At 47.8% G+C, this 19,095-nt stretch overlaps 8 protein-coding genes across 8 annotated transcripts; 4 read left to right on the forward strand and 4 right to left on the reverse strand.

Moving 5' to 3' along the window:
- Positions 1 to 22: 22 nt before the first annotated feature.
- ARB_02299 (uncharacterized protein) lies at positions 23 to 849 on the reverse strand (the record flags this gene model as incomplete). The annotated part of the gene is made up of 2 exons (XM_003011403.1): positions 23 to 721; positions 823 to 849. The coding sequence occupies 2 exons, from the start codon at positions 847 to 849 to the stop codon at positions 23 to 25; spliced, it is 726 nt and encodes a 241-aa protein (XP_003011449.1).
- A 238-nt stretch (positions 850 to 1,087) lies between these two features.
- On the reverse strand, positions 1,088 to 4,024 carry ARB_02300 (Sit4-associated protein (Sap185), putative; the record flags this gene model as incomplete). The annotated part of the gene is made up of 2 exons (XM_003011404.1): positions 1,088 to 1,858; positions 1,916 to 4,024. The coding sequence occupies 2 exons, from the start codon at positions 4,022 to 4,024 to the stop codon at positions 1,088 to 1,090; spliced, it is 2,880 nt and encodes a 959-aa protein (XP_003011450.1).
- A 1,109-nt stretch (positions 4,025 to 5,133) lies between these two features.
- ARB_02301 (uncharacterized protein) lies at positions 5,134 to 5,845 on the forward strand (the record flags this gene model as incomplete). The annotated part of the gene is made up of 2 exons (XM_003011405.1): positions 5,134 to 5,199; positions 5,258 to 5,845. 2 exons carry the CDS (start codon positions 5,134 to 5,136, stop codon positions 5,843 to 5,845), a joined length of 654 nt encoding a protein of 217 aa, XP_003011451.1.
- A 1,035-nt stretch (positions 5,846 to 6,880) lies between these two features.
- ARB_02302 (uncharacterized protein) lies at positions 6,881 to 9,555 on the forward strand (the record flags this gene model as incomplete). Its single annotated transcript, XM_003011406.1, has 3 exons — positions 6,881 to 7,933; positions 7,993 to 8,567; positions 8,628 to 9,555. The coding sequence occupies 3 exons, from the start codon at positions 6,881 to 6,883 to the stop codon at positions 9,553 to 9,555; spliced, it is 2,556 nt and encodes an 851-aa protein (XP_003011452.1).
- Positions 9,556 to 11,299: 1,744 nt separating this feature from the next.
- On the reverse strand, positions 11,300 to 12,789 carry ARB_02303 (NAD binding Rossmann fold oxidoreductase, putative; the record flags this gene model as incomplete). The annotated part of the gene is made up of 2 exons (XM_003011407.1): positions 11,300 to 11,660; positions 11,747 to 12,789. 2 exons carry the CDS (start codon positions 12,787 to 12,789, stop codon positions 11,300 to 11,302), a joined length of 1,404 nt encoding a protein of 467 aa, XP_003011453.1.
- Positions 12,790 to 14,299: 1,510 nt separating this feature from the next.
- On the forward strand, positions 14,300 to 15,836 carry ARB_02304 (3-ketoacyl-CoA thiolase (POT1), putative; the record flags this gene model as incomplete). Its single annotated transcript, XM_003011408.1, has 3 exons — positions 14,300 to 14,465; positions 14,531 to 14,978; positions 15,038 to 15,836. 3 exons carry the CDS (start codon positions 14,300 to 14,302, stop codon positions 15,834 to 15,836), a joined length of 1,413 nt encoding a protein of 470 aa, XP_003011454.1.
- Positions 15,837 to 16,081: 245 nt separating this feature from the next.
- On the reverse strand, positions 16,082 to 17,009 carry ARB_02305 (uncharacterized protein; the record flags this gene model as incomplete). Its single annotated transcript, XM_003011409.1, has 4 exons — positions 16,082 to 16,255; positions 16,319 to 16,417; positions 16,491 to 16,804; positions 16,877 to 17,009. 4 exons carry the CDS (start codon positions 17,007 to 17,009, stop codon positions 16,082 to 16,084), a joined length of 720 nt encoding a protein of 239 aa, XP_003011455.1.
- A 558-nt stretch (positions 17,010 to 17,567) lies between these two features.
- Positions 17,568 to 18,676, forward strand: ARB_02306 (N-acetyltransferase family protein, putative; the record flags this gene model as incomplete). Its single annotated transcript, XM_003011410.1, has 2 exons — positions 17,568 to 17,983; positions 18,136 to 18,676. 2 exons carry the CDS (start codon positions 17,568 to 17,570, stop codon positions 18,674 to 18,676), a joined length of 957 nt encoding a protein of 318 aa, XP_003011456.1.
- Between the last annotated feature and the right edge of the window lie 419 nt (positions 18,677 to 19,095).

The raw sequence follows: 19,095 nt of genomic DNA on the forward strand, positions 1-19,095 counted from the left end.
CGGATAGCAAGTGAGCTGAAGCTTATTTTGTCACTGATCTCTTCCCAGGTACCAATATCTCAACGAGTCCGTCATCTTCCCCGTCACTGTTATCTTGACTTCTTGCTGAGTCCGGGGTAAGTTCTCTCTCCTCTGGGTACACTGAGCCATCGAGTCCGTGGTGATCTGAATCTAAGAAAGTTGAGTACCCTAACGCTTCCTGTATTATGGTCTCATCATCTTCGTCCGAGTAAGAAGTCGAAGGCCCAACCATATCACCCATTTCGTCATCATCGTCAAACGCATCCACTGGTAGCCGGAATTTCCTTTCTACGCTTTCCATAGGGAGACTACCGTCCTCATCAGATGAGCTGTCTGAATACCCGCTCACGTCCTGGAAACCAGAGAAAGATGAGGATTGGTGATCTAAATCTCCGGTGGTGTCTGCGTCATGCATGGCGTTCCCAGAGCTGTCCTCGGTCTCTCCTTTTGCGAACACTGTATTTAAAACATGATCAGCGGTGGAAAAACTTCGATTATTACCAAAATTTAAGAGCGGATTCTTACCATCCTCCTCCGAGCCCTCGTTATTAGCAGCAGCAGCGTCGAGAGCTTGTTGCTTCTGGAGAGCAAGTCGAGCCGCAAGTTGACGTCGAGCTCGTGACGGCCCGGTACTCAATGGTGCGGGGGGAGGTGGTAGAATTGGAATAGGCTGGGTTTCTGAATTGTCAAATATGCTTGCCTGTGTTTAGTAGGCTCTTGTTAGTTCATGGGGGCAAAGAACAGGCTGATATATGTATAGATGAGAAAAATAATGCTGAAAAATAGAAAAAAGTGTATAACATGAAGGTGGGACATGCAGGGAGACATTATCCAATGTAGTATATCTGAGGCCATAGAGATCGGACACAACTATCCACAAAAAAGGAAAAAGACTGGCAGGAAACTAGAACCCAAGTCAAGTCATAGAAACCCCCAGAAGACATAACATAATATCTCTAAATAGCCTCGTGATATATTGGTATATATATATCAGAAAAGGGAAGTGAATAATTGTGGGGAGCGTTTCACGTATATAGAGGGCACTACGCAATAAGCGAGGCCTCTACTATTCGTCACTCATATCAATATCTTCGAACGAATCGTCATCACCATATTTTGGACTTACAAGGCCTGATCCAATTGATTGAGAGTCACGGTTATCCGTTCGGTCTTCCATGTCTTCGTCATCATCATCACTTGAGCTTCCAAAGCCGCTGAATAAAGATACACCTGTTCCGGTTCCGGTCCCTGTTCCGAGGTTGCTATTGAAGCCAAAGGCGCCGCCGGATGCGGAAGACTGGTTATCAAAAGTGAGATTGCTCAGGGAAAAGCCACTAGAGAAACCTCCATTGAGACCTGCGTCGGCTAAAGCAGAAGATGTCCCTTGAAGGCCAGTGGGGGCGCTAATTGCGTTTAGGACAGCCTGGCGGTGGCTCATGGTGATATCGGGCTTCACACCACCTAGGATAGCGTTCTCGCGTTCTCTAGTATCTGAAAGGGCATGTTCGACGTAGTCAATCCAATCGGGGTGCGTTAATTTGTCCATAACCTGCGGTGAAAGAACTTCACGTGGGTGACGTTCACTAAACTTCACTACCTCTTCAGCAATTAGAGTAAGATGGCCCATGTTACCGAGACGCATCTTATGCTTAGCTTCGGATTCTTCACTGCGTCGTTGAGCCTCAATGATTTGTGTAGTTATTTCGGCACTTTCGAACAAATCAATGACTAGTGCTCTGTTGAATCCTTGCTCCATCGAACCGTTAAGAAGCTGTTGCACGATATCGTAAACCACATTATGAAGGAAGTTGTTCCAGGGGAAACGGAAGAAATAAGACTATTTGTAGCTGTTAGTTAAGAAACCTAGAGATTACTAGCGTGGCAGGACACTTACCAATACCGTTGGCACGACTTTGTGCTCGTGGAACATGATCTTCATATAATCACCGACAACAGGTTTCCCATCAGGCTCCCTTTGAATAAATGGATCAGATTCATACTTGGATTCTTCGAATGTGGGCTCCTCTGTGTGAGAAGGCTGTGGATGTTCTTCCTCTGAGAGTGTCGGGGTGGTTTCTGGGGTTGTTAAGGCAGAGGATGTTGGTATTGTTTCCGAGGTAGTCGGCTGCTCAGCAGTCTGTGCAGATACAGGAGAGTCTGATGGCTTGGAATCCGCTTCTGGTTCCTTTGTATCCTCTTCCTTTTTGTCGAGGTGTATTTCATCAACTTTTTCGGTCAAATCGGACTGTATCGCAGAAGAAACGGACTCTTTGGCGGTAGATTCGTCCTCAGTCGTTGAAGAATCATTTTTGGAAGTATTTAACTTCGGGGGTGTCAATGGTTCATCTACAAAGTCGTCTCCCTGTCCTAACTTTGGAGCGCTTGAAAGCGTATTGTCGGCGGCAGGTTTGGTATCGCATTCAGCAGGGCTTTCAGAGTCCTTGACTCTATCAACTAGAACACCAGAAGATGTGATCTCTTCGAATGGTTCATCTTCACCAGTATTAGCTTGTTCTCTTCTGAATTCTTCATGAGATGTAGCCTCCATCCTCGAATCCGAGATGCCGTTGGTACTGTCCGCGTATACAAACCCGTCCTCCGTATGCTGTGGAAATCCTGAGGCTCGTAGTCGTTCCCTTTCCAAGTCTCGTGCCAGCATATCCCCATGACTACCAGATTCATTATGCAGACACATATTGCTACAATGGAGTAGTTCAGCCATAAGTTCACAAGTCTTGAATCTATCAAAGCCAAGGGGCTCAATAGTTTCTCCCCAGGCAGTGTCAAGCTTAGAATCATCAGATCTGCTTCTCTGGTTCATTAATTCCATGAATTGAGGAACATGGCTTGCAAATTCCTTTAGCATGGTGCCAAGGTATATAGGGTCATGGGTGGTTGGGGTAGAATTGCGGTTCTCAGTCATCTCAGGATCATAATCAGGATTGTTTTTCCGGATGATATCAATAATGATGCCGACTCCAACTGTAAGGGGGTTTCCGCCTTGAACCATGGCAGATATTAGCGTCTTTATGCAGGGTTCTGATACTAGCTGTCGAGTTAAGCTATTGGGTCCAATACAGGGCTGTTCGTTCTGGGCGGCATTAGCGGAGATGGTGACAATGGCCTTCAGCAAATCACCAGCAGCCGTCTGAGTCTCGGGCGGGTGATCATTTGAGATGTACGATAGGAAAGTGGGGATGAGGTTCTGGGATTGGAGCCACTGTCTCAAATTAGAATTAAGCAGGAAATAACAAGATGACGGGGTGTATGTGCATACCTCAGTTACATTCTGTTCTTCGATCTTGTCCAGAGTGATAATTTTTAAGACGAGATCCATAACTAAGGGATTGTCGACGTGCTGCAGCAACATTGGTATGATGTTATCCAGACGCATAATAAACGCGATCATGGCGTCCGTCTTCTGATCCAACAACACCTCATTGACCTTTACAAAGTAGCTTGTTTGCACAGAGTCCAACTCCCCAGTTCTGTACATATACTGCCAAAAGCTTCGTAGGGCATCCTCGTTTTCCACCATGGCCTCAATGACAGACCAGGAAGGCGACGACAACACCTCAGAGGCGATATAAGCATATTTCAGCCTATTCTTCTCAGCCTCATCTAGGTCTTTGGGTTCACGGCTTGTTTTTGGCGATATCCTTGGAAACTCCGAGAGCTGGATCTGGCCTTCGTCGGTTGATTCGGGAGATTCGGGTTCTTTCTTGTCATCGGTCGTCTCGTCATGTCCACCTTCATTATTGTCATAATCATCGTGTTCGCGGTCGTCATCATGATGGATGATAAGAGTGGGAGAGATGATAAGATCGAACAGTCTCCTCAGAACATGGTCGTCACGCAAGTACTCTATCAATCGCGTATTATGCTGTTTTATCTCCTGCATTAAGTCGGACTCATCAAGGATCTCCTCCACCTTGACATCGGCTTTGTCAAGCAGCGAGTTGATGGGTGACACATTCGCGTAACCGCCATATTTCCAGAACATGATGAAATTTTGTAATGCCGGTAGAAAATAGGGAAATCGTTATGCATCGAAAAGCAATATTGGATGTCGTGGAAAATGAAGTTGGCCCTTGTTTGTTTGTAGCGTTGGCTCGGTTAACAGAAAGAAGGAAAAAAAAAAAAAAAAAAGAGAGGCAATCCAGAACCGGGATCGTAATATAGCAAAGAGTCTATGCAGGATGGTGAAAATCGGCGTTACAATATTCTAGAATTGATAACTGACGGGAGGCGGCCGGAGGATTTGAAAGACGGTCCAAGATGCTCCGGAGGTTCGCATTGATTGAGGATGGAGGGGCAGGGAAGGGAAGACAACAACGTAGTCAACTCGAGGCGTGGCCTAGAGCAGGATTGTTAGCAACAGAACGCTGTGCTCCGTCCAGTCTGGTGCGTTAAGACGGGGTTGTGTGAGTGTGTTCTTCGAGACGGGAGGCCAGCGAGAGAAAGAGGCTGATGACTGAAACGGGTACCGTAACTAATATGACGTACCCGGCAAGCAGAAAGGGGCCCTGATACTCAAACAACACCGGACAACAGGCACCCGAACCTGACCTGGGCTTCTTGCTTCCTTTTTGCTTCCCACTGCGGGCTCTGTTTCTCGTCCAAGGGGCAAGATCTTCAAGCTTCCGGTTCTCGCGTTCCGGTTGGTGTGGTAGTGCTTGGTTCGCTGGTTCTATCGAGATGTGAACTGCTCGTTGTCGGGGAAATAGATCGCACGATTCCGGCGCTAGCTGCGTCTGCGGGCGAAATGCGCAAAAGGAACGCCGGGGCAAGACACGTCACGCTGGCAATCCGGGGCAACAAGACGCTCTCTAAGCCGAAGACGAGGCAGAGATGAGGAGCAGAAGTGCGTTAAACTGCGGGCGGCTTCATCGCCTTTTGCTTTCTTTTCGACGTTTCGAAGTTTTTCGATCGCGAAGTTTTTGCGCCCCACAAGAGAGAAGGACGAGTCACGTGGGGTTATCAGATTCGCCTCTAAAAAAATACGTCAACAAGAGAGCGACAGGCAAGACAGCAACCTAGAGGACGGCAGGACGAAGCAGAAGAGGCCAGGAGAAGAGACTAAGAGTGCTTATAGGAAGAGAGACTAATAAGATGAATCGCCTGTTTGGCACGAAGAATACAGCTCCAAAGCCGACGCTGGAGGGCGCGATATCAAGTGTATGTTGCTGCTGCCTGGAGTGGACGCCCAAGTGGAAGCACAGTGGAAGCTGACTAGCAGCAGGTCGATGCCCGGATATCAAGTATAGACGTCAAGCTGGCCGCGCTGAACGCGGAGCTGACGGCTTACCAGAGCAAGATGTCCAAGATGCGCGACGGGCCCGGCAAGATGGCCATCCGCCAAAAGGCACTCAAGGTCCTCCAGCAACGGAAACGCTACGAGGGCCAGCGAGACCAGCTCTCGCAGCAGTCCTGGAACATGGAGCAGGCGGGCATGATGCAGGACAATCTACGCAACGTCATGACGACTGTGGATGCTATGAAGACTACAACAAAGTCGCTCAAGCAGCAGTACGGCAAGGTGGACATCGACCAGATCGAGCGTATGCAGGACGAGATGCAGGACCTGATGGATATGGGCAATGAAATCCAGGACAGCATCAGTCGTGCATACGACGTGCCCGAGGACGTGGACGAGGCTGACCTCGACGCCGAACTGGAGGCTCTGGGAGAAGAAGCCATGTTCGAGCAAGCCATGGGCGGAGAGGAGAGCGTACCGTCCTTTATGCAGGATGAAGTTGCTCCTCCGCAGTTCATTGATGAGCCGCCCGAGCAGAATAAGATGAAGGAGGTTGCAGGTGGATGATCTGCGAGGCCGCTATGACAAGATGCAAGCCTTACCTCCGACAAGACGTTCAGACCAACGTATCCTGCATACGGTTGCTTTCCCCCCCTGCAGCTTGTCTCTTCAATTTAACAATATAGTTATGGCGTTGGACAAGGTTGTTCTCTTTCTTCTTTTTCGTTTCTTTTCGTTTCGTTTGTAGCGCTTTGTGTCCATAGCTTGAACCCTCCTTTTTACGGCCAAAATGTAACATCTAGAGGGGCATCGCTTCCGTACATAACTAGTTAATGCTTGCCAGCTAATGTCTTCCAGCCACGCCCTGTCTTTATGCTCTGTCTGTCCTGTCATCTCCCTCTGGTTCGGCGTGTCTGCCACGAACCGGCCATTCGCTGTTACACACTGTCAGACCGACAGCCCATCGAAAAGTAAACAAAGGCTGGAGACTGGAGACCGATTCCCTGTAAACAAAAATAAATATCTGACATAGTAATGAAGAGAGATCCGTGTATATATCTCCCTTGCTATCGGCATTAAATATAACGGTCTTGCAGGAAATCGCCAGCGCTTACATGATCCCGGCCTTCTGATACTCCCGCACCAAACAACACCCGCAGCCCCGTTGCTGTGACAACCACCTTCGACGACGCCGCGACGCAGAACCGAAGTGAAGCGGTCCATGATGATTTGCGGATGACCTTCAAGCGTGCATTTTTCTCTCTGCTCTCCTCTTCTTTTCTGGATCTGTATTTATACGCCTCTCCTCCACCCTCGATCCTACTTACATCGCCAGTTGTTTACCTCCTCACCGGGACGACATAAACACCGCCAGTCACCCAGCCTTGGAGCTCTCTCCCCTCGAACAACCACGAAGAGCGAGAGAGAGAGAGAAAGCCAAGCCGAGATCTTGTTCTGGTTGTTTATCTGCTTTTTCTTTTCTTTGTCGATTCAATTGAGAGACTGTTTTCGTCAGAGTGTGGTTGGTTTATTGTGACGTCCGTCCTACTGTGATTTATCTAGATGCTGACCACAACAATAGACAATCCCTTAGCAACCACCATGACCCCGTCGATTTTTAGCGATTCACGCCCTCAATCCTCCAAGGTGTCGGCTCTTAGATCAATTCTCCCGTCTGGTGGACACAAGAGAAGCAAATCTGCCTTTGAAGCAGCCGTTCGAGGTGGCCCTGTTCACCATAATAACCCTTTGGCTGCCAGTTGTCTCCTCCCAGCGGACCACCCCCACTATCGTCCGCAACAGCACAACCAGCAGCCTTACCCGGATCGTGAGGCAAATAGGAATGCCTCAAACTCCCGTGCTCCGCTGCAGGATAACTCAAATCCCCCCGGAAAGGCTCTCCATAAGAGGTCCAAGAGTACTTTGTCTCTCAAGTCTCTCTTAAAGGATAAAAACTCCAAGGACAAGGATCAGGCCCAAAAGGAGCCGGTAAAGCATGAACCAGCTCCTAGACGGAATAAGCCAAAGAGGACAAAGTCGTCTACTAGCCTGTCTTCTCTCTTCCGGAAGCACCAGCCTCGCCAAAAGGATGACGACTCCGGATCCAGAGATAAGGAGAATTTCTCCCCTACCGATATCTTCGATGATTCTGCTTCTACTGCCCCCAGCGTTTATACTGCACACTTGCCCCCGGATAATGGCTCTGGATCTCGTTACGTTCCAGAGAACAGGCGGACAGTGGCTGAGGAAATGTCACTCTACACTCCCCAGGGATATTCGCCGTCAAAGCAAAGGAACTTCCACGACCACCACAAGCCAAGTCTTACCCGTGCGGACAAGGCAAGGCGTAAATCTGATTCTATTCCTTCAACTTCTGCTGGCGTTAGGGAAATGCTGGCAACGGGCCGCAAGCCAAGTCCCTTAGGTCCCCACAACTCTAATCTTCCCGAGCGGAAGATCAGCTCCAGCAGCAACTCTCAAGCTTCAACCAAGTCTAATGAGGCTCCAGCGAAACGAAGAGTCTCAAATGGCCGTCGAAGCTCCCGGGTTATGGCCGCAATTGCAGCCTTCAATGCAAAGGACCAACAAGCGGCTAGTTCTAAGCAAAATGACCCAAAAGATACTGCCATTGAAAATGCATTTGAACAGCTTCTGGTTAGTTTATTTGGTTTTGGATCCTTTCCGCACGAACAAATTACTCATTGGTATTCTAGGAATCTCGAAACATCCCTCTCAACATGCGTGATAAAATGAGGGCTTTGGACACTAATATCAAAGCAGACTTCGTGAACAAGCATGAAATGACGCCAACTACCCCGTCTGGCACCAGCCAGAAGAAGTTCGGGTTTTTCAGCAGCGATAAAGAGGCCGACAAGGGCTCTGAGAATGGGTCTCGCAAATCTGCGACCAAGACTCGGGCTCGGAGCCGTACTTTCACTAAGAATGATTCATCTAACTCGAAAAAGGGTAAAGGTGAAACCACGCCTTCCAAGCGGCCGAAGTCCGTCGACTTTTCTAGACCATCCAGTTCCTCTTCCCGAGGCATATCTGCTTCTGTTCTGAGCTCTCTTCAGTATATCCGCACTCCAAAGGATGCAGACGAACCGTCGGATTTTGTCCACTATCTTAAGGAAGTTCAGAAGCCGGAAATAGTCGAAATTTCCAAACTACACAAGCTTCGTATTTTGTTACGGAATGAAACTGTGGCCTGGGTCACTGAATTCATGTCCTGTGGAGGCATGGATGAGCTCATTCAACTGCTCTACAGAATCATCAAAGTAGAATGGAGGTGAGTTTTACACGGATGCCTATTACTCATGCAACGAAGACTAATATTATTGCATCATAGGGAGGAGCATGAAGATACCCTCATGCACGAAGTTCTACTCTGTCTCAAGGCACTATGCACAACTACTACTGCTCTCAACCATATTCGCTCCATAGAGAGCCATCTTTTCCCTACATTACTAAACATGCTTTTCGATGATGAAAAGAAAGGCCCTAGCGAATTCAGCACTCGTGCGATAATCATCAGTTTGCTATTCACTCTCTTATCGAATGCTGGCCCTGGAGAACGCATGTCTCGCGCCCATACTATACTTTCTTATATGCGCGATCCAGCACCACCAGAGACAGCTCAACCACTGTCGTTCATTGCAGATATCTATCAGCCTCGACCATATCGAGTCTGGTGCAAAGAAGTGACCAACGTTACTAAAGAAGTTTTCTGGATGTTCCTACACCACTACAACGTTGTTCCGGTCACTACATCAGAGGATGGCTCCGTTGACCCATCTCAGCCCTACTCGGAACGCCACTTCCCTCCACCACACCCCCCTGTCCCTGCAGCCCCATATATCGGAGGTGTTGAATGGGAAGCCACAAGCTACCTTGCGATCCATCTAGATCTTATGAACGGGATCATTGCATCGATGCCAACGACTGAGGACCGCAACAAGCTCAGAACTGACCTCAAAGCATCGGGCTTCGAAAAGGTCATGGGCAGAAGCCTCCGCACGTGCAAGGAGCAATTCTATCCCGCTCTCCACGCTGGCTTGAAGGTTTGGGTTGCTGCAGCAGCAGAGGATGGCTGGGACTATCAGTTTGTCCGTGAAGGCCCTCCAAGGGATGCACCTCCAAGCAGCCCCATCAAGACAGCTGGTAACCAGAGCCCGAAAAAGAGGCCAGGGATTGTGAGCGAAGCTCCCCCACGCCTAGACTTGAACGTTGGTGTTGCAAGTTCCGATCAGAGAAAGTCAAGCGGTGATTGGCTATGACGTCCTATCTTCAATTTTCTCCTATTTTCCTTTTCCCTTACTTTTTCCTTGTTGTCCAGGCACATTATCTCCTCGGAACGCTACACAACGGCGTTCTCTCCTAACCCCAAGTATATTTTGCAACTGCATATTGTGCCCTCCTTCCTGTGCTAGTCATTTCAAGGCTATGCTTAGCCTACATGGACAACATTTTGATGTGGTGTTTTGGACGAGCCCATCAAAACAAACGTCAGATGGATATGATTAACGACCACCAATCCTTCCCTCCTTCATTGGAACGACTTTATGACCCTTTTTTCCTTTTTTTCTATTTCTTTTCCTCTTGATACTGTTTTGGTATATGTTCTATGGCTCTGGAGTTATCTTTTCCTTGCAAGATTGGACTGCACCTCGCATAGTGCTTGTTGTTTAGCATTTCTGCCCATAGCCTTATATTACTCTCCAGATTATTATTCTATTATTATTAATGAATAAAATCGAAGAACCTATCTAATTACCTTTTGCTCACTGCGCCATCGCAGCTGAAGCCACGTGATAAGGTATCCGTTACGGTCAACAGGGCTCCTTTAGGCACCCGATTCGTTGCAATCCTCTTTCGAGAGGGCACACAGTGCTACATGACCTTCTCATATTTGTGTCGATAGGCCAGTGAGTAGGCAGGGTACATGGCCCAGCTACAATGTGTGCCAAGTTCGAAGAACATTTGCTGTATCAGTATGATGACGAGACCCTTGTCCACCATATTCATGGATCCAAAATATGCCCAGGGTCATCTAGCCTGTTCTTCCTCTCACAAAACCTGGTCGCTAAACGGTACTCTCGCGGTGAGGAGAGTGGTCCCCTTATAGCAATAAGGCGAGCAAGACAATTGGGAATCCCAGTACCGAGTATTCAACGAGTTGTCGAAAGTCATGACCGCCATAATATCTATGTCATATCGGACAGGATCAGGGGCCGCACCCTAGAAGACGCTTGGATCTCCTTAAGCTGGCTCAGGTCATTGCTACTCGCCATACAATTACGGCGGTTTGTTCGGAAGATGCGAAGCTTGACCTCAAAAACTGCTGGATCCCTTTCAGACGGAAAATGCAGGTCTATGTGGTTGGGTACCTACTATGGCCTCCCACCTCACGCGAGCTCCGAAACCATCACGGCATTTGTACGATATTGGTATAACGTATCTCCTTCTCCTTCACGGAAACGCAGAGCGGCAGCATACAGAGCGCTGTCATTATCAGCATCGACCAACACGGCGGTACCCTTCGAACCAGACCGGTATTCCCCCCTGACCTTCTCGCACCAAGACCTCGCACCCAGAAATATCATTGTCGATGAAAAATTTCGGCTTTGGCTTCTTGACTGGGACCAATCCGGCTGGTATCCTATATATTTCGAGTACGTGTGTATGCAGAATTTCAGCATTCCATTTAGCTGGGGGTTGCTAGCCAAATTCCGTTGGTGGATGTTCTGTTGGGTCTCAGTTGGGATATACTCCAAGGAGCAAGAAATTTTTCATCAAGCCTTGATGAACTTTACTCGGTTCGCGGTAGACCGAGATGGTATCCCAATGCAAGGAAAGGCAATGCGTCTTCCAACGCAGCCTAGATAACGAATGGGCAAAGCGGTAGGAGGGGGGCTGCTTCACGCCCGGCTGCTAATATAGAGCTTAGAGAATCATCATATTCAATACGGCATGAATAGATAGATGGTTCGGAAAACAAAAATAGAGACATCACGATAAAACTCATAGCGACTGTTCATACCCAGTCTTCATTATCATCTGGAAAATCTTGATATCCGCCACCGCATCCGTTGCTGTTGTCTTGATAATCTTATTTTCATTCACCACAGCTTCGTATAATTCCTTCATCTCCAGAGTGAACGGATCCTCGTACGTCTTTCGAACGGTGGACTCTATGTACTCACCGTTGGGACCCAGTTGACGAACAACCATGGTTGTCGGCAGCCCCTTGACATATGGGGTGTCATAGCAGATCTTCACGGTCTTTGTCCTCCCAAACACTTCGATACTCGCATCGAACCGTGGTATCTCATCCCATCCCGACTCATAAGAGACAGCAAAACCTGGATATTTGAACAGAGCACTACAATTTGTTAGGTATCTAGCTGTATTAAGGGGCTCTCGATTTTCTCTGGACATGATTAGCTGAAGAACAACGGCATAGCTTACCTCCAGAACTGGGGACCTGTATCTGAACAAATAGAAGCACCAAGCACCCTGTTAGGAACACCTAAACACTCTCTCATGGCACTCAGGTCGTGGGAAGCCAGCCCCGACAAGTGTTTCCACATGTTGGCAGTGGTTGGGTTAACTGGAATACCAAGCTCAACGGATAATGCTTGTTCCAGGGCCTGGCTTGTCATCGTGGCAAGCTCTACTGCATCATTTTCATTGTGATCCGAGAACTTCTTAGGAAAAGTGCCTGACTGTGCAATAAAACATGAGTTGGGGCCGAGGATGTCCCTGACTGTTGCATGAGTGACGCCGCCAATGCCACCTATTTCGTTGATGGCGTCGACAAAGGCCCCTGCATACCGCCTCATATACCCAACCATCACCCTACCAGACGAAAGCTTTTCAGCCTCCAAGACCGCTTCCGCGTCCTTTAACGATAGAGCCATTGGCTTCTCGCAAAAGACAAACTTGTTGTATTTCAGGGCGAGCAAGGTATGCGGAACATGGTACGCGTCATTACTCGCAACAAGAACGACCTCCACTTCCTGAGACTGGCATAACTCTTCCGCATTCTTGGTGGTCTGAAGGTGCGGGTTGGAGATTTTGCTCTTGCAATGCTCCAGGGCCATAGCAGAAATATCACACAGGTAAGTGACGATGAATATGTCCGAGAGGTGTAGGAAATTTGGTATATGTATCACCTGTGACACCTCTCCGCAACTACGAAATGAATATAAATAGAATGAGGTGGTCAGCGAAGGGCCGAATATATTGGAGGAACATGGACGTTCCACGACATGGATTGTGACGTACCCAATGATTCCGACCTTTACTTTGCGAAAGGCCATCTTTAAACAAATGTGTGATAGTTTCAATTCTGGATTGAGAGAGTGATACTGGTTATTTTGAGGATGGTAGGGAGGTTTGCTGGCCAGCTTGTTAGCAGAAGGAGATGATCGCGTCCCTGAGTTGAGATGAAGCTGGAATGAAGCTGGAGCTGAAAGTTGCGGCTGTAACTGATACCTGTGACCCCGCATAAATAAACCAAATAACTAATAGGGTTGCTTACCTTAAAATTGTTCCGGGGCAAAGAAATGTTAAATCGGCTTTCTGCACACTGGAAGAATGATCCCAAGCCGATAGGCTGACTATCGATTTGATAGTTAAAGGCGTGTTATGATGATGGCGTTGTTCTAAGGTGTTGGCAGTGGTCTATATATAGTTCAGTTGTCCACATCGCTGGGCCAGGGGTCTACAAACGGCCAGTAGTAAGTAAAGGAGAATAATATACATTCTATATTCTTATTATACAAAGTGTTGCCATCATAGATGAAGAATTAGATATTTGGATCATCTCTCTAGAACCATTGGAAGAGAGATGGGATTCTATGGAGACAGTACAATAGGGAAAATGCCGCTAATAACACAGACATAAAAAGAAACCGACGTGATATTCGTACAAAACACCAGGACCAGTTACTGGTTTCCGGTCTTCTCTACGGGGGAAGTAGATTCGCTTCGAAGCGCAGGTCGACGTCCTGACAATACTGAATCATCAAGTAGCCCCTTGAGATAATCCCGGAACTATTATTCACAATTAGCCGTTAAAATTCTCATTTTCACCAATATATGGAGATTTATACTTACTCCTTGGAATGGATTAGGTCCAGCATCTTTCATTTCCATAAAGAGGACCGAATATACCAATACGACTAGAGGGTGTAGACGTTAGCTTCCCTTATGCCGTAAAGACAATACTAAAAGCCAATTAATCCAGGACAATATCAAACACATACATCCAATTAACCCCCATTGAACCAACTTTGTCCATTTTGTCCACGTTGGTCTTGCCCATTTTTGTTTCGACCGGCGCCTGTATTTGCGCTCTAGTCTAAACTGTTGTTTGGGTGATAGTTTGCTCATGTCCGGTGGCCATTTCCTCTTTGCCTTGTATGGGTTGACGTATTCTTCCCCGGACGGCTCGGTAGGAGGGGAAGAAGCCGCATTGCGACTAGAGGAGGTGAAGGAGCGGTATACTACCCCTGCCGGCGGCTGCCCTAGGTTCGAGAAAGCGCGGAAGGACGATAAAGAGGGCAATTGTTGTGTGGCAGACGCATGATGGAGAGCCCGCGACCTCGATAGCACAGTGGAAACGTTGCGGCCGAAGGATAAGAGGGGTGATCCTGCCTGATACTCTGTTAGTCTGATATATTGGAAAGACTAGAGAGTGTGATAGCTACCGTTTCAATATTTATGCGCGAAGCTATACTGAGCCGACTATGCGCACATCGCACCCCCTTGCCCGACACCAACGATCTGGGAGCAAACGACATCTTGTGTAGCCCTTGCGGTCTATAACAAACCTATATATTCCTCCCGCGACGCCGTCGAATCTTCACATGGTCTTTTCTCTCCAAAAAGCATCAAAGCCAACGAGAAGCTTCACGTGATGGAAACTCGGTCGATTATATAATCACGGAAGGGTAAATATATGTTCCGTATGCCTCGGCAACTTTTTGCGAACCTTAAAGATCGTCCCTTAATCAGATGTTCGGCGGACGAAAAGTAGCAGCATATAAAGCGCAACACCCGAGATATCCAACTCCTTCTGCTCCTTTCTTCTCCTCATATTTCTTGCATATAGCCGCCTCTAGAGACTCTCTTTACACCGTCCTGTCTGCATACACCTTCACTTCATCCATCATGTCTGCCAGTGAGTGCTATCCCAAGCTACGTCATAGAAGGTACCATCTACTAACATGTGATATTTTCCTCCAGCATACCAGCGTCTCGCTCAGATCTCTAAGCAAGTGACCCCAGGCAAGAGCGGAAGCTCTGCTATTCTCGAAAAGAACCCAGATGATATTGTTGTAACATGTGCTCTTCGAACTGCCATAACGAAGGGCGGCAAGGGTGGCTTCAAGGACACCGCTGCTGCTGACCTCCTGGTCGGTGCCTTCAAGGCTCTGATCGAGAGATCTAAGATCGACCCCTCGCTCGTTGAGGATATTGCTGTTGGATCAGTTCTGCCTCCCGGTGGTGGTGCCACTGAGTTCCGTGCTGCTGCTTTGGCCGCTGGTTTCCCTGAGACTTCTGCCGTCAAGGCTTTGAACAGACAGTGCTCCAGTGGTCTGCAGGCTATCGTCGATGTTGCCAATGCCATAAAGGCCGGTGTCATCGATGTTGGTATCGGAGCTGGTGTTGAGAGCATGTCTTCTCAATACGGGTATGTTCTGCCCCAGCTACTTTGCTATTTGTATGATCACATACTAATCATTGATTTAGTCCCGGAGCCGTCACAGAGTTCTCTGAGCTCCTCGAGAACCATATGGAGGCTGCCAACTGCAAGGTTCCCATGGGAATCCTCTCCGAAGACATGGCCAAGGACCTCAAGATCTCCCGCAAGGACCAGGATGTCTTCGCTGCCTCCTCCTACCAGAAGGCTATCAAGGCTCAGGAAGCCGGCCTTTTCAACGAGGAGATTGCCCCTCTCACCGTCAAGTTTGTTGACCCCAAGACTCAGGAAGAGAAGACCATCACAGTCAACCGCGATGATGGTGTCCGACCTGGCATCACCCCTGAGTCCCTCTCTAAGATCCGACCTGCCTTCGCCGCGGATGGCTCCATCCATGCTGGAAACTCCTCTCAGATCTCTGATGGTGCTGCCGCTGTCCTCCTTATGAAGCGTTCTACTGCTGAGAAGCTCGGACAGAAGATCATTGGCAAGTACGTTACTGCCAGCATTGTCGGTGTCAAGCCTCTTCTCATGGGCCAGGGACCATGGAAAGCCATACCTGCTGCATTGGAGAAGGCCGGTATTTCCAAGGGAGACGTCGACATTTATGAAATCAACGAGGCTTTTGCCTCCCAGGCTCTCTGGTGCACCAAGGAGCTTGGTCTTCCCTTCGAAAAGGTTAACCCTAAGGGTGGTGCCATTGCCTTTGGCCATCCTCTTGGATGCACTGGCTCCCGCCAGGTCAGCACATTGTTGACTGAGCTGAAGCGAACAAACAAGAAGATTGGCGTTACTAGTATGTGCGTTGGAACTGGAATGGGCATGGCCGCTGTCTGGGTTGCCGAGTAGATGTTGAAACTCCCTACAGCGAGCATTTAGATGGTAATATGTTTTCCTTTTTCCCTTTTTTTTTTTGCCCCTATAGTTATAATGACATGTTGTGAGGATAAAAGCGACTTGTCCCGTGAGATGATTCAACTGTATTTTATATCAATTATATAGCACTGCCTTTTCTTGCTTTCCCATATATATCAAGTATATATCAGTTATATCAGGTTGAATCTCGCCGTCTGTACAAAGTAAGTGTAGGAACTTTAGCTGCCTCTGTGATTCTTGAAGGCTTCGAAAACAGTTGATCCATTCAACACGTCTGCCTTTACCTTATCATCCGCAGCAATGAGCTTGGGCATCAGTTCCAAGACATCGTGAATCAATCCATTTGGTATCCTTACGACGCCCTCAAGAGGGTCACAGAACAGTACATCACCCTGCAAACCCATCAATTAATGACTCTTGAAATTGAATAAACAACCAGAATCAAGACCACTTACCGGGCAGACGGTTACTCCATCAATGGAAATTGGCACGTTCCGCATCGCAGCTTTAGCCTCTGCACCGGTTCCCACTGTCGAAGTGTCCTTGGCCCATACCTATAAGCCAACACTTAATCTCCAACCGTATGCGGGGTATATAGCACAAATCTGAAGCAATGATGGTACTCACTGGAAACCCAAGGCTTCGTAGCTCAGCTAGATCTCTCACCCGACCATTGACTACGGCCCCCTTTGCACCTCTCACTTTCATCCGTGAGGCCATAATTCCTCCTAGAATAGCGCATTTCTGACCCTCTGGCTGATCAAGCAGCACAATGGTACTTGCATTCGTATGATCTACCCAATGTGTCCCAGCCTTAAACCCATGTTTTTCATCTTGAGACTCAGTAGGTACTGGGTCATCCTTGGGTATAAATTTTACCGTGGATGCATAACCAATTATCTTTGGCACATTCTCAACATCTCTAGACGGTGAAAACGGCACTTTTCACTTGAATGTTAGGCTAAACATATTCCAAAGGGATGCGTATCTGTCATTATGAAGTTACAGCGTACCGATGTCAGCTATGAATCCGGCATATTTGGTTGCACCTTTCGGGACTTTCTCCAGCTTCAACAGTGCATCTGATATCTGACGCTGCGTATTAGTATCACCCACGAAAAGATAGGATGAGAATTGTCCGTACATCACACGCAGAATACTCCTCCAGAGCTGCGAATATCTCCTCGTCTGTTCTCGCCATGGGGTTATTCAATGTTAGTAGGGATCTATCATGTATGGCCACGTCAGATATGTTAACACCGATGATGGCATCTCGACGGGACCTCAAGGACCGTCAGGCCATTATTAATCTAGTCTCAATAACTAGTTATCCACTTCATGCAGGTGGTTAGTTATTCGGAACTTTGCCGGCATCAACAATTCCTCTGAAATATCATCAAGCCAGCCATCTTGGCAGCTCGTATGGTTAACCACATGATCCAAAGTCGACCTACAGGTATTGCTGAAGCAAAGGGCCTAGAACTGCGTATGATATTGATAAGCAAGCGTCTATCATAATCCTGTTTCTCGTATGACTCGTGACGGGCCAAAAGAGCCGCTGTGCTAACCATTAAGGTCGCTGTATGATATAAATAACTAGCTGCTGCCTGGGGGCATATTTTCTAGCTATTCCTAGTTGCTCTTTCGATAACCACTTGCTATTAAATCAATCTCAGTTAAGGACAGGACATTTTTAAAGACACAATGGCAGATGTATCTACAACGACATGTCAGCCAACCTTTTCTAGGGAGCAATTGGTTGAGTACTTTAGCCGGCTCTATCAATGCAAGCCCGGCGACGGAGAGAAGAAGCTGAAAGACGTTGAACTGCTAGTCATTTCTGATCCTCGAGAAGCACTGTTCACTCTCCAGCGTCGGCATTTGGTGACGTTCCCATTCTCAAACTTGGTCCTACATTATTCTCAACACCATTCAATATCGCTCGATCCAGATGTGCTGTACCATAAGATAGTGGAAAGAGGACTTGGTGGTTACTGTGTGGAAAACACCGGGCTTTTTTCAATCGTGCTTCGGACCCTTGGGTTCAAGTTCTACCCTGGAGGAGCAAGGGTTTCAAAGAGTCTATCTCCTGGACCTGCGAATGCCGAGTTTCATGGATTGTGAGTGGTGTTCTCTAAATGTGACTCGACATTGGGTATTAGGCTAACATTGGTGCTGGATAAGTGGCCACCAGGTATTGATAGTTACTATAGACGATGTCAAGTACATGGTGAGTCTGGTTACACCATAAACCACGAACCGTGGAGTGAAGATATACTAAGCGGAGAACAAAGGTGGATGTTGGATTTGGGCCCCAGGGACCTACGCAGCCTTTGCTGCTGAAAGAAGAGCAACCAGTTCTACCTGGTGTTGTCCAGATGAGCTTGATTCGAAAGAATCTGAGTATAAACACTGATCCAGACCAGCAGCCATGGCTATATCGATTCCGCAAGGACTCTGACAGCGAGTGGGTGATGGCTTATTGTTTCTACGAAATCGAGTTCACACCTGAAGACTATGAGATCATGAATTATTGGACCAGCGTGCATCCAGCAAGTGGCTTTACCCAGGGGATCATCTTTACGAAATTCACCCTCAACGAAGCAGAGGATGGTATCGACGGAGCCTTGATGCTCCTTAAGAACATAGTCAAGAGAAACCAAAAGGGAAACGTTGAAATTCTGAAAACTCTAGAAAGCGAGGAGGAACGCGTTGCTGCGCTGAAAGATTTCTTTAATGTACATCTCCTGCCGATGGAGATCCGCGGCATTCGCGGAAGGAGCACCGAGATCAAACAAGTCTCCGATGATTGAATGATGATGGATGTATGTCATAGATAATTTCCGGAATTATGATAGACCTTTGAATAGACATATAGATAAACTAGTTGATTCTTGGCTCCAGCTACATTGAGACGGGATGTTAGCGCTCCTGATAATATTTGGCGGAATCAGTGGGGTATCGTAATGCATCCGGGCATACCTTCCATGGGTTGCTGTATGCGAAGCCTGGGGGTGCGATGTGATTGCTTGTCTGTCCTCTCCTCTGACCTGTAAGCCGTAGATCTCGTTCCATCACTGAAGGATTGAACAATTATGTCAGTAATCTAATCGTCGTGGTCGGTCTGAAACGTAACAGGTTCGCAAACCAATGCTGCAACTTACTTTGCTATAGAAGAGTTAGTCAAAGACCGGGCCCAATTGAAAGGTTGAACGGGAAGTAGCTCCGCAAC

Source organism: Trichophyton benhamiae, assembly GCF_000151125.1.
Source record: "Trichophyton benhamiae CBS 112371 chromosome Unknown Abenha-G-c-321f20.f1, whole genome shotgun sequence".
In the NCBI taxonomy this organism is placed as follows: domain Eukaryota; kingdom Fungi; phylum Ascomycota; class Eurotiomycetes; order Onygenales; family Arthrodermataceae; genus Trichophyton; species Trichophyton benhamiae.